The sequence below is a fragment of the Eretmochelys imbricata genome, chromosome 19 (assembly GCF_965152235.1).
Source record: "Eretmochelys imbricata isolate rEreImb1 chromosome 19, rEreImb1.hap1, whole genome shotgun sequence".
NCBI lineage: Eukaryota > Metazoa > Chordata > Testudines > Cheloniidae > Eretmochelys > Eretmochelys imbricata.
In genome coordinates this window covers 9,322,398-9,343,665 of record NC_135590.1, presented here as the reverse complement: position 1 = coordinate 9,343,665, position 21,268 = coordinate 9,322,398, and the positions used below count along the sequence as shown (strand labels likewise).

The 21,268-nt window shown below is 42.4% G+C and overlaps 1 protein-coding gene across 1 annotated transcript in view; it reads right to left on the bottom strand.

Moving 5' to 3' along the window:
• Positions 1–9,220: 9,220 nt before the first annotated feature.
• Positions 9,221–21,268, bottom strand: part of MAN1C1 (mannosidase alpha class 1C member 1) — an 88,422-nt gene continuing 76,374 nt past the window's right edge. The window contains exons 7-12 of the mRNA XM_077838109.1: positions 19,913–20,006; positions 15,847–15,962; positions 15,499–15,718; positions 11,630–11,802; positions 10,628–10,743; positions 9,221–10,167 (exon numbers count right to left, since the gene is read on the bottom strand). Of these exons, the coding sequence (XP_077694235.1) occupies positions 10,044–10,167; positions 10,628–10,743; positions 11,630–11,802; positions 15,499–15,718; positions 15,847–15,962; positions 19,913–20,006 (843 nt within the window). The 3' untranslated portion in view covers positions 9,221–10,043. The remainder of the gene's footprint in view (positions 10,168–10,627; positions 10,744–11,629; positions 11,803–15,498; positions 15,719–15,846; positions 15,963–19,912; positions 20,007–21,268) is intronic.

Sequence of the window (21,268 nt, the reverse complement as noted above, 5' to 3'; positions counted from 1 at the left end):
TCCTTACCTGGTTATCACATCCCTCCTTAGCTGTACTTTGGCCAAGTGCTCTATACTTACCTCTTTTAATCTTTCTTCATAAATCACTGTCTTCAGACTCTCGCTACACACAATCCGGCACAGCCTCTGGATTTCCCCAACTGCTCAGGGAGATTTAATACCATTTTCTTCTGCTTCAGGGCTAACCACACAGCATCTCTGAGCTCTCTAAGGGTGGCGGGAAACTTTAGAATTGAATGCTTTGAAGTTTTGCCATTTCCTAAGCCTGCTTAATTGTTTTGTGTTAGGTTTCAGGAGCATTTTTTGTCTGAAGCAAGGAGAACATAACCGCTGGCTAATAACTTCACTTCTGTAGCCCAGATCAAGAAAACAGGAGGGAGCTCTGCCTTCTGAGAACTAGGGCAAAGGATGGCAAAATAAGGGGGCCAAACAGCCTGCAGAGTGACAGGGAATTCCCAGCAATTACAGTGCATGTGGAGAAAACTGGAAAGAAGGTAGAGTTCCTTCAAATGCCAAGCAGGAGTGGAAGAGGGAGTATGGTCTTGTGGTCATAAACCAGACTGGGACTCAAGAGATATGGACTCTATTCCCATCGATTTCCTGTGTGACCGAGGTCATTTTTTCTCTATGCCTCGGTTTCCCCAACTGTAAAATGGGGATAATAATCTGTTCTCTACCTCTACATCCCATTCAATTTACATATACAGGGGAGGTACTAAGACACTAGAGTACCTAGCTATATGGAAGAAAGAACTGGTGATCAACAAATGTCTGCCCCGATGGGGAGGTGCTGGATTAAAAAAGCATTGAAATAATGTCTGTGATAAGAGATTATTGGTTGGATTAGATGGTTTCAGTAATGTGGTTTAAAACTTCCAGGGCTCACTTGGGCTGGGAAGTGGAACGAGGGGAGCTTTCACTTAACTCAGGCAATGCGGTGAGTACTTGTAGAGTACAGAATAACACAGGATGGAACCGTTCTGAAACGAGTACATGTACTCAAGTGTTTGGGTGACAAGCAAGAACTAGAAGTGATATTAAACGATTTAGTGGGCATTAACAAGGCCTGATGAGATAGATCTCAGATCTGGAATGCCACAGGTGGTATACATCATACAAGAGGTAGAGAGGCATCATACACCAGAAGTATTAGGAAAGCCATTAGCTCCTGTTCAGCAATGAAGAGCACGGCTGTGAATTATTTGGAGAAGGAGCCAAGGAATGGAAGACAAAAGGAGAAACTGCGAGGGCATCTGCTAGAGATCAATTCCCCTTAAAAGGAGAGTGGAAAAAAAATTCCTGGATCTACGTTCCTAGTTCTTGAAATTATAGATTACACCACTCAGGAGGAATTTTAAATATCCAGACATCTGCTGGGTAACAGAGCCAAAATTGCAGCAAGCCGAGTCTCAAGACAGAGGACATCAAAGATCTTTAAGAAGAAAATTCAATCAGAGGCCAATTAGACCTCCTGGATCTAACTTTTACTTACAGGAAGATACCCGCTGAAAATGTGAGAATAGGGAAGGAATTGGTGCCAATGATGACAAGCTACTAAACTTCACCATGAGTTACCAAATGCCGGAGAACAAAGGTACTGGATTCCGGAAAGGCACATTTTGGGGAATTAAGACATCTGAGTGGCCCCATTCCCATTGACTTAAATGGGGCCAGGATTTCACCCTTAGGGAGCAAAATGTAATGGAAAGTTGTATTTAAATCCCATGTATGTACACTAAAGAGTGGAAGTGACTGAAATGTCCCTACTAATGTAGGGAAGTTCTAAATGAGACACAGGGACAACACACTGGTCCTCTGGACAACGTAAGGAACAAGAAATGTTTCACATGGGGAAACCCTCAACACATTGTATTGGGAATGGAAAAGAAATAGGCAACAAAGAGCCCAGAGTCAGTAAAGGTTTGATTGAAAAAAAGAAGGGCAGCTGGACACAGTCCGAGTTAACAACTAAAAGGGGCTAACATGAATGAACAGGATGTTGACAAATATATTGGAGATGGGGTGAGTATTTATCAGGTAGCAGCATTAATAAATGAAGAGGGAGATGAAATTAAGCACAGCTCAAAAATGACAGAGTGAATTGGTCTCAAGAAAAATAAAAATAAATGTATAAAGACCTTGGAAAAATGGTACCAATAAAGACAAGGGCATACTTGGAAAATATGAATGTACCAGATTCACAAAGATATTTAGGTGCCCAATTCCCACAGATTTCAATGGGAGTTCGACAACTAAGTACCTTGTATGCAGTGTTGTTGTCGTTTTGACGGTCCCAGTATATGAGAGAGACAAGGTAGGCGAGGGAATATCTTTTATTGGACCAACTTCTGTTGGTGAGAGAGACAAGCTTTGGAGCTCCACGGAGCTCTTCCTAAGGTCTGGGAAACTAAGTACCTTTGTGATGCTGTGATTCACAGATTCCAAGGCCAGAAGGGACCATTGTGATCATCTAGTCTGACCTCCTGTATAACACAGGCCATAGAGCTTCCCCGAAATAATTCCTAGAGTTTGTCTTTTAGAAAAACATCCAAGATAACTACACCTGATGGCAAAGACCCTAGAATTTGGTTCCAATCTTCGTAAAAAGAAAAGATTGTGAGATGTATTTACATGGTAAACTCTTCAAAGCAGAGACTGTCTACGATTCTGTTTGTACAGAGTCTAGTGCAGTGGACCCCTGATCTTGGTTGGTCCCTAAGCAGTAGCATAATAAACATGATTAATTAACAACCAAAGAGGGATCTTGGTTCTGGAATTCTGGGCTTAAATTCTGAGCATGTCATTACCAGAAAGATCTGAACAAATCAAAGGGAATTCAGAGAAATGCAACTAAAATGATTAGTGGGTTGGAAGGAAGGATTTACAAGAAAGATTAAGGCCCTGATTCAGCAAGATGTTTAAGCAAGTTCTTAACTATAAGCACTTGAGTAATCCCATTGGCTTCAAAGCACTGTTTATGTGCTTTCCTGGATTGAGTCCTAAAGGAACTATGTAGTTCAGATAATAAAAAGTGAAAGGGCAAACACACTCTCCAAATATTTGAAGACTATTCTCCAGTACGGTAAGGAGAAGACTTAATTAGGGTAGAATGTTGTAGGACACAGAACTAATAGCATTGCATGAAATTCAGAAAGGAATAATTTACAGTGAATATTAGCAAAAATAACGAGTCCTTGTGGCTCCTTAGAGACTAACAAATAAAAACAAGGACTCCTTGTTATTTTTGCTGATACAGACTAACACTGCTACCACAGTGAATATTATCAAACTCCCTGAAAGTGAGATCGGTTAGGCTGTGTTCCAGGAGAAGTGATGAATGCCTCATTGCTGGGGACATTTAAAATTAGATCAGCCATAAGGCTAGGTATCCTACTGAATTTCAATGGAATTTGGTTGCCTAACTCCCCTAGGTTCCCTTGAAACTCTCAGCTATAACAGACAGCAGGGAGCAATTCTGCACTGGCAGAGGGATGGAGTAGGAAACCTGTGGGGCCTTTTCCATCTCTACTTCCTATGATTCAAATAGCAAGACATTTTTACAGCCTGTGCTATGGAAGCATTTTATTTAAAGAAGAAAAAAAATCCCAATTGCAGCACAGCACATGTTGACTGGAAAAGGGCAAATCTAGTGCCCATCTATAAAAAGGGAAATAAGGACAACCTGGAGAATTACAGATCAGTCAGCTTAGCTTCACTACCGGGAAAGATAATGGAGCAAATAATGAAGCAATCAATTTGCAGACACCGAGAAGATAATAAGGTGATAAGTAACAGACAGCATGGACTTGTCTAGAACAGATCATGTCAAACCAACCTAATAGCTTTCTTTGACTGGGTAACAAGCCTTGTGAATAGGGAGGAAGCAGCAGATGTGGTATATCTTGACTTTAGTAAGGCTTTTGAATCTGTCTGGCACGACCTTCTCATAAACAAGCTAGGGAAATACAACCTACATGGAGCTATTATAAGGTGGGTGCAGAACTGGTTGGAAAATTGTTCTCAGAGAGTAGTTATTAGTGGTTTACAGTCAAGTTGGAAGGGCATATTGAGTGGGGTCCTGGAGGGATCAGTTCTGGGCCCAGTTCTGTTCAATATCTTCATCAATGATTTAGATAATGGCATAGAGAATACACCTATAAAGTTTGCAGACAGTACCGAGCTAGGAGGGGTTGCAAGTGCTTTGGAGGATAGGATTAAAATTCAAAATGATCTGGACAAACTGGAGGAATGGTCTGAAGTAAATAGGATGAAATTCAATAAGGACAAATGCAAAGTGCTCCATTTAGGAAGGAACAATCAGTTGCATACGTACAAAATGAGAAATGACTGGCTAGGAAGGAATACTGCAGAAAGGGATCTGGGGGGTCATAGTGGACCATAAGCTAAATATGAGTCAACAGTGTAATGCTGTTGCAAAAAAAATAAAAAAATAAAAAGCATACACCATTCTGGGATGTATTTGCAGGAGTGTTGTAAATCAGACACAAGAAAGAATTCTTCTGCTCTATTTGGTTCATTAGGCCTCAACTGGAGTATTGTGTCCAGCTGGGTGCCACGTTTCAGGAAAGATGTGGACAAATTGGAGAAAGTCCAGAGAAGAGCAACAAAAATGATTAAAGGTCTAGAAAACATGACCTATGAGGGAAGATTGAAAAAAACTGGGTTTGTTTAGTCCGGAGAAGAGAAGACTGGGAGGGGTGGGGGGTGGAATGGGATGACATGATAGTTTTCAAGGACATAAACGGTTGTTACAAGGAGGAGAGAGAAAAATTGTTCTTCTTAATTTCTGAGGATGGAAGAAGAAGCAATTGGCTTAAATTTTAGGTTGGATATTAGGGAGAACTTCCTAACTGTCAGGGTGGTTAAGCACTGGAATAAATTGCCTAGGAAGGCTGTGGAATCTCCACCATTGGAGATTTTTAAGAGAGGTTAGACTAACACCTGTCAGGGATGGTCTAGATGGTCTAGTAAGTCCTGCTTTAAGTGCAGGGGACTCGACTAGATGACCTCTCGAGGTCCCTTCCAGTCCTATGATTCTATGATTTTTCAGTGTTCTCTGGTGAATTAATACAGAGATCCAATACCCACCATCTGTAACATCTTAAGCTTTAAAACAGTGGAGGCAAAAACTCAATCTATCAAACCTGAAAAGAATCAACAGATTATACAGGAAAAATAAAAGACTGCCAGGATTTGGAATTCAATAACCAATTCTGCTGAAAGCCTTCCAAGGAAATGTAATAACGCTTGAAAAATGAAATGTCGGTTACAAGAAACTACATTTGTTTTTTGAATAGCTTTTTCTTATCTCTTTCTGTGGTTTATGTAAAAGTCAGGCAACAATCGACAGCCATTCTGCAAGCACTCATTTCTCAATAGTGAAGTTAATTTATACTGGGCAGTACAGCTGACAGTTATTGGGAGTCTCATTTGTCTGAAACTTCCTGCTATATAAAATAGGGTCACGTCTTCCAGCGGTGAAAATTAGCGTGATCATCACAAATCTTGATTATGTGAGTTTATTCAGTGGTCCCCAATGCATTCAGACAACCAAGGTTGTACCATATTTCTTAATCAAATATGTAAAAAATCAGAAACCCCAAATGGGTGAAATTCTGGCCCCACTGAATTCTATAGCAAAATTCCCACTGCCACCAATGGGTCCAGGATTCAGAGATTACAAGGCCAAACAGGACCACTGTAATTGTCTTGTCTGACCTCCTGTATAACAAACGCCATAGGACTTCCCTGAATTAATTCCTCTTTGAGCTAGAACATCAAACTTTTAGAAAACCATCCAAACTTGGTTTAAAAATTTCCAGCGGTAGAAAATCCACCCCTGTAAGTTGTTCCAATGGTTAGTTACCCTCATTGTTAAAAATGTGTCTTATTTTACCCCATGCCTGCAAGTGAAGTTGCTGAGCAAGACAAAGGTATAATCTCTTCCCCGACATGTCTCCCGGTATGTTTAGAACTGAAAACAATTCAAATGAATCATTATTGCTTTTTTTGCTTAAACATATGTAAACAAAAGGGTTCCTCTTCTACATCAACACAAACAGGATACAAATCCTACAAACAAAACACATATTAAAAACAAATTCTCTTCTCAAAGTGGAAATAGATTTGCTAGGCACAGCATCTGAAACCCAAAGGGAAAAATTCCCCTTCCTCGAGCAAAATGACCGCTGAAGTCAGAGTTCTGCCTGAATAAACACTGCCAAATGAGAGCCAGGGTACTGAGAAACGTGAACCCAGAGACATCTAGGGCACCAATCCTTCAGAGATCCCTGTATTGCGGTAGTGTCGAGAAACCCCACTCACGGACCACGACCCCATTGTCCTAGGTGCTGTACAAACAGAACAAAAAGACAGTCTCTGCCCCAAAGAACTTAGGATCTTAATGCACGTTCTTAACGTTATTCATGGGAGTTGTCCCATTGACTTCCAAGAGACTGTTCACTTGCCTAAAGTTAAGCAGAAGCACAAGTGTTTGCAAGACTGTGGGCTAATCATTAGAAGGTTTTAGATACAGACATTTGCACTGAATACTTTTCTTTGGGACTGGTATTGAGCAGCAGTCAGGTCACCTCGTTAAGCAAACATCAATAAACTTTACATTTACAGGCATGCCGGGTGTTAAACGGAAAGATCATTATTTTTGATGCAGCTGTTGAATTTCAGGAGGGAAAAATCTTTTATCCAACGTCTTTTTGACCTAAGAAGTATCATTTATTTTTACTACAACATCTAAACACTTGTGCAGAAAGGAAATGGGGTTTGTGCTTTGGGAAAGGAAAATAACAAGAACAAAATCAAACTAGACAATCTGAATGAAATGCCAAGAATCTGTGTTAACGGGAGTTGGAAGGACATTTTTTAAGACCTTGCCAGACAGAGTTTTGGTTACTCATGAAATTTCTTAATCTGCTGCAAAAATTCTCTTGGGGTAAGCTTACTTCCCAGTATCAAAATCCCTCAGATAAAATGACTCACTCCCAAGACTCTTATTTACCAATAATCATCCCTCTGGGCCAAGCTTACCATCCAGTATCTTTACCCCTGGGATAAAGGGCAAGTTCTCATATGACAATCTTCTTTCCCTTTGTGACGTTGACAGGCATAGATTTAAAAGCATATTTTTCTTTCCCAAGTTGCTGAAGAAACCAATCAGCATTTCACAATACGAGAGAGGAACGTGTCTAATGCAAAGTACCAGCAGCTTCTGAATGATCCAGAGCTGCAGGGGAAAGGTTGTCGATGAAACAAATAAATCAACTGAACAACTGAAGGGGAAGATGCACAGCTAAGACCAGCTACTAGAGAGGAACAAACAATCAAGGATGTGAGTGAGCACAACGTCCAATTCTGCAAAGTGCTGATCATGCCAAGTTCTCGAACAATGGAATTTGAGGGCACTCAGCCTCTTCCAGGATCAGGCCCATAACAGAGCCCAGAATTGTTCTGAAGCAGAGGATCTGTGATTCTCAGAGCTGGATTCTGGTACCCTGAATCATAGAATATCAGGGTTGGAAGGGACCTCAGGAGGTTGTCTAGTCCAACCCCCTGCTCAAAGCAGGACCAATCCCCAACTAAATCATCTCAGCCAGGGCTTTATCAAGCCTGACCTTAAAAACCTCTAAGGAAGGCGATTCCACCAACTCCCTAGGTAACCCATGCCATGGTAAACCCATTCCTAGGTAACCCATTGTGTTGAAGGACTTTGCATTGGCTGTCCTACTGAAAGTCAATGGGACAACCTACAAAGTAAGGTACTTCTCAGTGCCAAAAACAGTATGAGAATCTGGCTCAATTTTCTTGGGGGAGGGATAGCTCAGTGGTTTGAGCATTGGCCTGCTAAACCCAGGGTTGTGAGTTCAATCCTTGAGGGGGCCATAGAATCATAGAATATCAGGGTTGGAAGGGACCTTAGGAGGTCATCTAGTCCAACCCCCTGCTCAAAGCAGGACTGATCCCCCACTAAATCATCCCAGCCAGGGCTTTGTCAAGCCTGACCTTAAAAAAGGAAGGAGATTCCACCACCTCCCCCTAGGTAACGCATTCCAGTGTTTCACCACCCTCCTAGTGAAAAAGTTTTTCCTAATATCCAACCTAAATCTCCCGCACTGCAACTTGAGACCATTACTCCTTGTTCTGTCATCTGCTACCACTGAGAACAGTCTAGAGCCATCCTCTTTGGAACCCCCTTTCAGGTAGTTGAAAGCAGCTATCAAATCCCCCCCTCATTCTTCTCTTCCGTGGACTAAACATCCCCAGTTCCCTCAGCCTCTCCTTATAACTCATGTGTTCCAGTCCCCCAATCATTTTTGTTGCCCTCTGCTGGACTCTTTCCAATTTTTCCACATCCTTCTTGTAGTGTGGGGCCCAAAACTGGACACAGTACTCCAGATGAGGCCTCACCAGTGTCGAATAGAGGGGAACGATCACATCCCTCGATCTGCTGGCAATGCCCCTACTTATACATCCCAAAATGGCATTGGCCTTCTTGGCAACAAGGGCACACTGCTGACTCATATCCAGCTTCTCGTCCACTGTCATCCCTAGGTCCTTTTCTGCAGAACTGCTGCCGAGCCATTCGGTCCCTAGTCTGTAGCGGTGCATTGGATTCTTCCGTCCTAAGTGCAGGACTCTGCACTTGTCCTTGTTGAACCTCATCAGATTTCTTTTGGCCCAATCCTCCAATTTGTCTAGGGCCCTCTGTATCCTATCCCTACCCTCCAGCGTATCTACCTCTCCTCCCAGTTTACTGTCATCTGCAAAGTTGCTGAGGGTGCAATCCACACCATCCTCCAGATCATTTATGAAGATATTGAACAAAACCAGCCCCAGGACCGACCCTTGGGGCACTCCACTTGATACCGGCTGCCAACTAGACATTTAGGGATCTGGGGCCAAAATTGGGGATTGGTCCTGCTTTGAGCAGGGGGTTGGACTAGAGGACCTCCTGAGGTCCCTTCCAAGCCAGATATTCTATGATTCTCCCCTCCTTTTTCTCTCCTGTAACTTCATCCCAGAGATAATTACAATATAATGAGGAAGAAACTTGGATGGGGATTTTTTTGGGGGGGCTAGGAAATAAGACATTTAATTGAGTTCTTGCTACCTCACAGTTGAACAATGAATAAGCAAGTTAGGAGAGTTGAAGCAGGTTGGAATTATTGACTATACACTTGCTCGATTATTCTTGAAATAAACATTTATTGTCAATTATTCTCAAAATCAACCGTTATTGTCAGCTATTCATTCCAAGGATAATACAGCAAGTCTTTGACAGTTATGGATAGCTGGTAATGTCGGATAAACCCAATTATGCTACTTATTTTACAAGACCTTTTATTCTATTTCACAGATTTGACTATTACAGCAGTGCAATTTATTACAAGTGACTCATAACATTTAGTTCCAAATAAAAGTAGAAAACCACAAAGGTTATAAAGGAAAGTTACATGTGATGCAATGTCCCGTAAATGTGGGTTTAAGAGCACAGGAAAAAATATATAAAAATACATTTGGGTCAAGAATTTTGCAGACAGTTTTTGTTTCAGTTACAATGTTGACACCACTTAGAAAGCACTGTACATTGAAACCTGTACTTAGAAATATGATAAACTCCAACTGTATATAAAAGGCAACAATCAAAAAGAAAAATGAAAGGAAGAACAAGGGGGAAAAAGTCTATTGTATGGCAAACTTCCAATCCTTTGGCCACTAGAAAGCAAAGTCAGTGGATTTCATATAAATTCTCTGTATAAAGGAATGTCCATGATCTGTTAATAATATGGCCCAGAATCAACATCTTGTCACCAGGCTAACAGATCTCCTCATAGAGGAAAAGAAGGTGCTTATGTCACAGTTTATTCTCCCCAATATAATACTGTCCGGAATTGGACTAGTGCCCCAAAATACCGTTTTAGGAACATTGCTAATTCCTTTAATGGAAAGGAAATGCAGTAACCCGCTAGAGAGTGCCGCCGAAGTAGGGCGCTTGAGTAACAGCATCATTATTGCACGCTTGCTTTAGCTTTAAGGTTCGTGTGGTTCACCGGCAGTGGGTGGGCTTCCGTGTTGAATACCCAGTCTTCCAGAGACAGCACATCATCATCACAGAACAGAAGATAGAGGTACCTGGAGCCACATGGCAGGAAGAGAGAAAAGAGAAACCGGTAAATTGGATTACAGAAAGACTCTAATGGAATTCCAAGTGTACATATAAGGCCAGATCCTCAGGGCAGTAAATGGCATAGGTCGATATCCTTAGAGCCAAGTTGATTTAAATTGATTTAGCTGAGAATCTGGCCAAAACTCCTGTTAAATACAGTGCACAAGCGGAAAATGACAGAGCACCTGGGAAATTACAGAAATGTATCCCCAGACACGTTCATCTCTCTTTATGTAATTGTTCTGCAGAAGAGACACAAAAAGCCTGCTGTAGCCCACCATCTTCCACAGTTTGCTCTGCAGGGAATCCAATGCTTTCTAAGATGAAGCTATTGTATATTTTGCATGAAGATGACCCACACCAGAAAGACTTTTATGCCCAGAGAGGAGATTTATTCTGAAAGCTTTCTCAGGATGCCAGACTTACTTTAATGTCTCTGCCAGAAAAAAACTCTGTTGCATGTTGTCATGGCTTGGGGTGGTGGTATAAACATCTCGGATCCCGGAGAAGCCTGCTTCTACTCTACAATATTTTTCCAGTGCCTGAGAAAAGAAAAGAAATCTCAGCGACACACAGCTACATGGAGTAATCCGTTAATCAGCATCAGCTGTGTTACAAATCAGATTCAGGTTTTATAGCAGCTTCACTCTCACTGAAGAGTTTGATCGTTACCCAACAGTCCAGGAAAGATGCTAGTTCTAATGACAACAGCTGGAAAAAGGTAAACAATGTAAGCTTATTGATTGCTTGGTGTTGATGGTACCCCCATATCAACAACAGGTGTCAAATAGTAACTCTTTTACACAGCTCCTTTCCAAGGCACTTTATGAATGACTGAATGCTGCCACTGAAATGCAACCAACTCTGGGGCGCAGAGGAGCAGCCCTGTGCACATCACATTAGAAAACAGTGATGGAGTGAGAAGACATTCTAGCCGGGAAGTCTTTATGGGATCTTTTGTGTCCTCATAGCACAGGGAAGATCTCGTCTTTTAAAGTCTCATTCTGAAGATCCAAACATAATATTTGATGCTCATATCTCTATCTTAATACGAGCAGGGCTGAGTCAACCCTGCAAGAATATGAAATTATGGTTTCACAGAGTCTAGATAATTCCAAATGTGCGGCTCAGTCCACTACATCTGACATTATTCCATTCATAGCCATTACACTGTCTGAGGTCTGGAGCTCTTTTTCCCTCCAGTCCCTGTAAGGTTTATTGTTATTTTTTTAAACAAAGCCCAGACATTTTCAATGATCAGCAAAGAGACAAAAGAAAACTAGGTTTCTCTTTATATCGCTGTGCTGTAGCACACGACAGGGGCTAGTACAATTAAAACTCTGCTTATCCTTTTCCTCCCCTAGAAAAAGATATCTGTAAGAATCCAGGGCTCTGTAATGGTGAATGCTGCATATTTCATGATCATACCTTTACAACTTCCCAGCCCCACTGTCTGTATTTCGGATCGTGGGTCAGCCTCCACATGTACAGGTAACTTTCTACCACTTCAGGGCGCAGTATATAATAGCGCTCGCTGAGTCTGGTGGCCACGGCTTCCGTTCCAGAATCAAAGCGAAAAGCTTCAGGGCCAAGCTTGGTATCTAAGGAAGAAAGAAAAATCCCCACACATAATAATTGACTTTAAAAATTCATAACCGACGCTAATGGGTTTTATAGGTGGTGTTATGCGGCATTAATACAGCCGAGGCTTGCTATGGGGTGCGACAAACAATCCGTCATGTATAAATTCAGACATGGTGCCCACCCTGCGCAGTAAAATATTTGGATAAATACCAAAAGAAAATTGAAAGCGCTTCTGAAACCAGCAGCCTGGCAACGAGATCAAAGGGTCACATTCAACCCTAGTGTAAGCGTGTGCAAGAAGTCACTGGATTTTTGCCCGGGCTGAATTGGGTCGTAAGACTCCTGATGGAAGCTCTCAGAGACATCTCTCTCACACAGTATTAGGGTCATAAGCCCCTCACCCTTCCACTGCAGTCAACAGGAGTTGAGAGGCGCTGAGCACCATTCTCAGGATCAGGCCCTAGTGAGAAACATCAGCTACAAAGCTCCTACAGCAGAGCCCTGGAAAAGGAAACTCTTCAGAGACAGTCGAGCCGTGCTTTTGATACTCAAGTGCTTCTCATGTTTATAGGTTGTCTCAGGTAGGGGTTTCTTGACTTCATGGTCATTGGGCCCAATGGCCCGAACAATCATTAAAGGACAAATGCAAAATACTCCACTTAGGAAGGAACAATCAACTGCACATGTACAAACTGGGCAATGACTGCCTAGGAAGGAGTACCGCAGCAAGGGATCTGGGGGTCATAGTGGATCACAAGCTAAATATGAGTCAACAGTGTAACACTGTCACAAAAAAAGCAAACATCATTTTGGGATGTATTAGCAGGAGTGTTGTAAGCAAGACACAAGAAGTAATTCTTCCGTTCTGCTTTGATAAGGCCTCAACTGAAGTATTGTGTCCAGTTCTGGGTGCCATGTTTCAGGAAAGATGTGGACAAACTGGAGAAAGTCCAGAGGAGAGCAGCAAAAATGATTAATTGGTCTAGAAAACATGACCTAGGAGGGAAGATTGAAAAAACTGAATCTGTTTGGTCTGGAGAAGAGGAGACTGATGGGGGACATGATAACGGTTTTCAAGGACATAAAAAGTTGTTATAAGGAGGAGGACAAAAAATTGTTCTCATTAACCTCTAAGGATAGGACAAGAAGCAATGGGCTTAAATTGGACAAGAGAAATGTTTCGTTTGGACATTAGGAAACACTTCTTGTCAGGGTGGTTAGGCCCTGGGACACATTGGCTGGGAGGCTGTGGAACCTCTCCCACTGGAGGTTTTTAAGAGCAGGTTAGATGTCAGGGATGGTCTAGTTATTACTTAGTCCTGTCTTGAGTGCTGGGGACTGGACTAGATGACTCACACTCACAACAGCAGCATTCCACAGTAATGGCTGCTTTGTCCCGGAGCAGATAAGCAGCCGGCTGTCAGAAATGGAGCTTTCAAAGGGGATATCCACATGCCTGCAGCTGAGTTCAAAACAATGTGAAGAGTGGCCACTTGACTTCAGGGGATTATGGGACGTTTCCGGAGGCCAATCACAGCACAGTAATGCATCCCCTTGTTCACACTGACGCCTGGGCATTTCAACGGGGGCGCACCAGGCTTTATGCTTCTTGTGGAGGTGGATTACCAGGAGCGCTCCAGCTGCAGAGTCCAGGCTCTCTACGTGCCTTGCCAGTGTGGACATGTCGGGAGTTAGGGTGCCCGGGGCTGATTTAATGCGCTCTGACTCGCAAGTGTAGCCAAGCCCTATATGATTTTATGATCATTACTGTACAGTCATGAGGGATGTTTTTCAAAAGGATGATCAGAAGTTAGCTGGAACTGTGTCTGCCACCCTTTCCCCTCCTTTAGCTTCTGGTACGTTAACCTTCCTTTTGAAAAGGAGATCGCTATGCAACAGGATGGAGTTACTTTCAATGCTATTTTCTGATTACAAAATAATAAACTACTATTGCTTTGTCCTTCTCAAGTGCCTTCCATGTGAGGATCTCAAAACACTAAACACACACTCACAGAACCTCTATGAATTAGAAAATCTAATCACCTGTCACCTCTGTTTTACAGATGGGAAAACTGAGGCCCAGAGGTTGCCTGAGGTCAAACAGAACCAGTGACAGAGTTGGAAACAGAATCCAGATCTCTTGGCCCTATGGCTGGTGCTGTAGCCAAAAGACTATCTTTCGTATACACATTTTTTTCCTTTACACACCTTATTTGCCCTACCTGGGCCATGTTATAAGAGTGAGAGAACGGGGATCTTACAGCACAAACATCTCGGATTGTTTCCTGAGAACCAGAGAAAAGGTTAAGAGCACAGCCACTGTCTGAAACACAGCGAGTTGGCTGATCTGACAGCAGGGTAGCTGCTAATGGCAAGCTTAGCGCTGTCCTTTTGAAGGTGACGGACACAGCTGAAGGTGAAAAATGGCTCCAGGCAGTTGCAGCCCACGGGTTGTTAGCTCAGATGGCCTAGCTGCAGTTCTGTAAGCGCTGTGAAAGGAGTTTGAAAATCCAATTCCAGCTTGGCTTGAAGTTTGTTAGAGCTGCTTTCGGCAAATGAGCTAGACGCAACTCATAAATACATGCTTGTTGATGCAGGTAAGACGTGAAACAATCAAAAGGAAGAGTTATCAACGACAGACACATTGCAGGCAAGCCTCCTGGACAGCAGACTGCAACTACACATACTCAGGTGTGCTCGACAAATGCTCATAAAGAAAGGAACAAAGTCCAAATAATTACAAGCATGTTGAAGCTGGGTGTGTGTAGAGCTAATCACAGCCCTCGAGTCATCAGCAGAATGTTTTTGGTATTTGATCTTGTCAAATCACCCACTATAATAAAACCAATACCTGCCACTTTTACAAATGCTTTTCATCTGTAGATCTCGAAGTGCTTTATAAAGGAGGTGAGTGTCATTATCCACATTTAAGACAAGCACATCTAGCTTGAACTGTAACTTGCCACGGGATTGCCACATTTGTCCTGTTGTTAGCATGGTTAGTCTTTATATGCCTGCACTGAATGCCTTCCGTGAAAGCAATATTCAACACCTTTTGTTTGCAAAGTACACTGTGTCAATGAGAAAGATTTTACTGAATATGGGGAAATATGGAGAGACTCACACAATCTTCTCTTACGAAGGCTGCAGTAGGGATTTATCGTTTGGGTTCGTTTTAAGAAGGAATAACAGAACTCAATTCCCTGTTTCTAACACCCTACAATGCTCAACTGACCACTTAGCTTGTTTCAGCTGTATATTGTGGGAGAAATTAAAGGCAGATCAGTGCTTTACTCCATTTGTTATGGCAACACCTCAAAGTGCTGAGATATAGGAACTCAGATTACTCCTTTTATAGGGAGAAAGTGTGGCTTTGTGATTAGAACACAGGGACCGGGGTTCAGGAGATCTTGGGTCAGTTGCCAGCTCTGCCGCTGGTTTCTTGTATGACTTTGCAAGTCACTCAACCTCTCTGTGGCTCAGTTTCCTCAGATTCTCAGGATCTGAAATGGGGATACCAATATTGACTTTTCTCACAGGGGTGCGGCAAGGACAGATGAATATTAAATGCCCTCTTATTTTGATGGAAGATGCTGCAGAAGTGCCAAAGAATTACTGCAATCCTTTCGCATGCGAGATTCAATTTTTTAGCAGCTGTAAATCCTTACCTACCACAGTAATTTATCAGCAGTACTTTAATCCACAATGTTTACCTGAGCGTGCATAGGATTCATGACACGTGTGAGTAATCTCTGCGGCTAGATCCATATAATGTTGCTTTCTCTCCTCTGCTGCTTGTTCTGCTCCAAGGGCTATCATGCCACCAGAGAAGCAAGCCAAATGGCCCATTTTGTGATCCAAGATGCCACCTCTCCATTCTGCAATGTAGGTCAATCCTCCGGCAGATTTTTTAACCAAATGTTTTTCTATAGCCTAAAATGTATTAAAAATCAATATCTGAACACATCTTGCAGGAAGGAAAAACAAACTGCTTTGACTAACATTCTGTTGGACAAAATATTCCTTATAAGAAATACAGCTGGAGAAGCAATCGAACTTACCTCTAGTGCATCATTATACATCTTTTTAGCTTCAGTGTCTCTCTTGTCTGACATCAGCCAGGATTTGATCAGATATTCATAAAAGCTGTCCCCAAGGCCCCCAATGGAGACGTGGTCTGCAGTGGTGGAAGCCAACAAGAGACTGCTGCATAACTATTTTTGCACATGATCTACGATACACAGTTGCTTTACCAGACAGAACAATTCCGCCCTTATTAAATAGTTTGACTCAATTCTCCCCCCTTTTTGGTTTCCTGTTGGAGGCTAGCATTACATTTTTTAGAAAATTAAGAAGGAAAGTGTAACCATAAGGAAAACATTCCGTCTTTTACCAAGTGCCAGTTGCCCTTAATTAAACTACTCAAAGCTTTCACTTGCCACGGTTAGTTACATGATAAATTGAAGATGCTTCCTGTTTATGAGATAAAAACCATATCCCGGGCTAACAAACTGAGAGCAGACACATACATGGATGGAGCTGCATGTCCACTAAACATCACGGGCCAGATCCTCACAATATTTAGGTGCCTAACTCTCATTGAAAATAATGGGAGTTAGACACCTAACTACCTTTGAGGATGTGGCCCTACCTCTCACTCTTTCCCTCATGGAGAGGGGGTGTAACGAATTGAGGAAGGGGAGAATACGAATTGGATATCGGCATCACAGCAGAAAAAGGATGATTGGACAGAACTGCCAGCAGAGGGCACCCTGGCTGCTAATGCTAACCACCATTGGACTGGTGGTTTCTAGTCTCTGCCTGGAGTGTGATTCAGCCCGCATGCAGAAGTCCTAGGTTTCTGGTATATTAAAATAAAGCCAGGTGGGGAGATGTGCACTGAATACTTACCTGTGGGGAAATCAGATTTCCAAGGCTGCCTGTTCAGATTGCATAGTGGTATGACCTTACTGAAGAGGAGAATGCTAAGCAATCACTATGGGAAACAGGTCTGACACTGCAGCTGCAGGTTTCTGCCTGGGGAATCAGCGTGGGAAACAGCTGGACACATTTATATCTTTAAAATGCAATGGGGGAAAACCCAACACTCCTTCTTTGAAGCAGCCAAATTCACCCTTCAAATGAGCAAGAAAAAACACTTCTCCTAGCCATTTAAATATGAAATGGACTAGACCTATTAACTAGGGTTACCCACCTACGTGTCTGTATGATTTCATTTTAAACGTTAAGTAGATACAGTAGGTTTTTCGGATTAGCTATGCTGTTTTTCCACTTTTCTGTTGTGCATATCAAGTGCTGAGGTTTATTTTGAATACTAAATCCTATCTAGAGGCGAGATCAACAACCCCGCATTTGACTGACCTGAAGAGCAACATCCCTGATAAATTTCAGAGTAGCAGCCGTGTTAGTCTGTATTTGCAAAAAGAAAAGGAGGACTTGTGGCACCTTAGAGACTAACGAATTTATTTGAGCATAAGCTTTCGTGAGCTACAGCTCACTTCATCGAATGCATTCAGTGATAAAGTATGTGGCCAATGAACCGTAGAATAATCCATGGCAAAACAATGAGCTTAGAAACCCGGATTCAGGAAAGAGGATACAATATTTTACAAATACAGGCTGCAGATTGTCTTTAATGGAAGTGTATGATCCTAGGCGTGTCAGAACAATCACCAAAGCAAGAGCGCTAGGGCAGAATTGTTTTCCACATGTTAAAAGCAAGGCCAGAATTTGCCTCCCAGACCCTCTGTGTAAACAAGTCATTAATTTCATCAGAGAGGCTGTGCCTTAATTTTCAAAAGGTAACGACTGCAGCTAGCAGAGTTCCAGCATTCCTTCTCATTGGGGTGGTCTGACAATCTGCTCTGGTCACAGTTACACCTTTTATGAAAACATGACAATTCTACTAAAAAGGGCTTATTGCAAACAGCTTTAACAAAGAGAAAGAAAATGAGAGACTGGCACCTATGATAGTCCCTGTGGCAGGCAACAGCTACAGTTTCTCTTTACCTTGGCATCTGCCACCAGCTGACTCCTAGGTCCACCAGAGGGTTCCTAGGCTGAGCAGTCTCTCAGCTCCCTGGGTATCAGATTCGGATCACGAGGCCAGCTTACATGCTACTGCCATAAGAAATTTGAGGTGCCACCAAGCCCGCTCCTGGCTTAGCCAACTGGTGAATTTTAATCTAGTCCTGTGGCCTCCATCTCACTCCAAACCATCTAAATGGGCAGTTATTAACCAGTGTGGTGCCCCAGCAAACCTCTGGGGATCCCTACAAGCATCACAAAAGGTGGGAGCAGAATGGTTAAAATGGATTAAATTAGTGGATTTAAATGGAACTGAATTGGTGGCCAAAATGGATGAACACTGAATACCCAGAAGGTATTCTATACACTTCAATCTAGTCGCTTACAATTAGAAGAATATGGACACAGCTCTTTGGGAAGTGATGCATTAGCAACGAGTTATCAGAATGAAAGACTGACAAAGGTGAGTCACATTATTTCCCCCCTTCTGTGCTGCAAAGGGAAATGTACCATGCTGATGCAAACGGCAATGACCTAAAGAAAACACCATCACAAGGATGTAGCACTAGGATGCAAGATTAATTTTTCCAGTGGAAAGGTTGCAATAACTCTACAAACACAAATGTGAAGGGACAGGTGAAACCACTTACAAGGGGATGTGGATAACTCAGAAAGTCAATGAATGGGACGAACCGGGGAACTGACTTTCTTCTTATTGAAGTTCTGGTTTACTGGGACAATTGCAATTGTTCAAGATGTTTTGCTGAGACTATTTTCAACACAAGCCTTGTCAATTACTGTTAAGAGGTGTTGCTAGGGCCGTTAAAGGTCATGGATTGATCACAGCTAGTGTTCTCTCACCTGTCCCATACAATGGCAGCTATGCAACTGCCCTATCAAGTACAATTAGCGCGACTAATATAGTGGTTAAAAAGGTCACAAGTGATCCAAGGGAATGAACAGAGTTGCAGAGACATGAGGCAAAAATTATTTCAATGAACTTTGCTTAATTGGGACCAACTGGAATCCACTGAGGAGGCCAAATTAAAAGCAGCCTCTACTTTACTTCCTGATTTATTGTAAATAGTAATGCCTTGAGTAAAATTCTGCCGTCAGACCAGTAATACAATGGGGTGGGAAGGGCAGAGGCAGGGGTTCTGCACAAATGGGGAGAAGTGGAACAGAGGCGTCAGGACTGATGTACAAACTGGAGAGCAAGATTTTGCCTTTGAACAACAGAACAGATGTTGCCTGGCCTTTTCTCTGGATATTGGAAGGGTGAAGTGACTTAGGAAGAAGCAGGATCAGAATAAAGACACTGTTCCTACTGTCCTCATGATCCCGCATGTTCCTCCCTCTTGCACACCTGTATTTTCCCCCTGGACCAGTGTCGCATTCCTAATAGTGATGCAAGAGACAGACAGACACATACACGCATCCCACTCATTGTCTCAATAGGAAAATCCAACAGCAAGTACCATAGTAATGGTAATGCGTTTGTGCATGTATGAGACTGGCTAGAGGGATAGTGCGGCAGGGTTCCTTCATTCCTTATATTCCTCATTTTTTTTTTCTGGGGAGGATCTCAAACTCCACTCTCTTACTGCTTCTCCAGAAGATTTCTTACTTGCTGCATTAAATATAGTAACTAACCAAATCTCTTTGGTCTCATCCTGTAGCTTTCATGTGTAACTCCCAGGGAGGACAATGGGATCACTGAAGTGAGGATGGAGGCCTTAAAGAGACATGCCAACTTTTAATGAATCATGTAACATAATCCTACCATGTGTACGACTATGGGTCCTAAACCTCACTTTGGAGGTAAGATACTCAGCTCGGAATAAGACTCCTGTGAAAGATGATTATACTGCATCTTCTCAATAAGGTTACCTTTATCTAATCACCATGGATAATGAGTTCCTTGACCAGCATTAGTGAGGGCTTTTATCAGGCAGATGAGAAATGTCCTTGGCTTGCTGTTCTTGTAGTTACAGATCACCTTCTAAGGAATAGCGTAAATGCTGAAACACATCAGTAGCATTTCCTGAGCACAGCTCGGAATAAGAGAGTGATACTTACGCTGGACCCAGTTCCCAGTGACTGGACTGAGAAAGTTAGGATACAGGCCCTGCGGTTTCTCAATTCTGTTCAGGACTTTGCGGATGTTCATCACCTACAAAGAGAAAATGGACAAGACACTTTCTATTTTTCCATTAAGAAATCCAACATTTCTGCACTATAAGTGAAACGAGCTTAACTTTGCAATTAGAATCATAGGACTGGAAGGGACCTCGAGACGTCATCTAGTCCTGTTCCCTGCACCCAAGACGGGACTAAGTAATAACTAGACCATTCCTAACAGTTATTTGTTTAACCTGCTCTTAAAAACCTCCAATGATGGAGATTCCACAACTTTCCTAAGCAATTTATGCCAGTGCTTAACCACCCTGACAGTTAGGAAGTTTTTCCTAATCTCCAACCTAAACCTCTTTTGCTGCAATTTAAACCCATTGCTTCTTGTCTATCCTCAGAGGTTAATGAGAACAATTTTTTTTCTGTTGGTTTTAACATCCAATTGCACAAGTAACGGTCCAAGGACAGTGTCTTTATTGTAAATGCTGCTATTGTTTCAGGATTGGGAAATGAAAACTATCATACCCCTTAGGGAAGGGTCCTCAAGAGAGTGACCCTTCTATAGGAATTCTGAGGCCCAGGGGATAATATTCTTTATTAAATTCTATAGGTTTTTAGAGTAATTTCTAGTCTCATCTGCAACCCAATTCCACAAGGTACATAAGCACTTGCTTAACTTTGAATTCAACAGGGCTGCTCACATGCTTAAATGTAGGCATGAGCGAAAATACCTTGCTGAGTCAGAGCCTTTAATTCCTAGAACAGCCCCACTTAATTCCTACAGCGCCGCTGTTGGTTTCAACCTTATTAAACACTACAGGACTTTTACGTACTGGATGAAAATAAATTGTGTGCAGCATATATATTCCACTGTAACCTACACAGCAGCTTATATACTCTAAACCTTTTATAAGATTAGACAATTTATATGCCAAAAGCTGGCTACACAGATTTAAAGTCAGTGTTTCCAAGGAAGTTATCACGCTGCCCGACATTTACTGAAGTTAAGTAGCATGGCACGTTAATGACCTGTTTGAACAAAGACGCAGATGGACATTATTCCCATTAAAAATGACACGAGTCCCAAGCTGCATGCTAATGAGTTGATTTGCTCCTCTGAAGTCATTTCCCTCCGGATGGCTGGCTGAGCCCATATCCTCCTGGGCTTCCTCTCTCACATGGTGTTATCTTTAACCCCATACATTTGCGGCGGAATATAATGAGCATGTTCAGGGTGGGAGAAGCCACTACAGAAAGGTTCTCACCCTAATTCGTTTGCTGGGTTTTCAGCCAGAAAAGGGG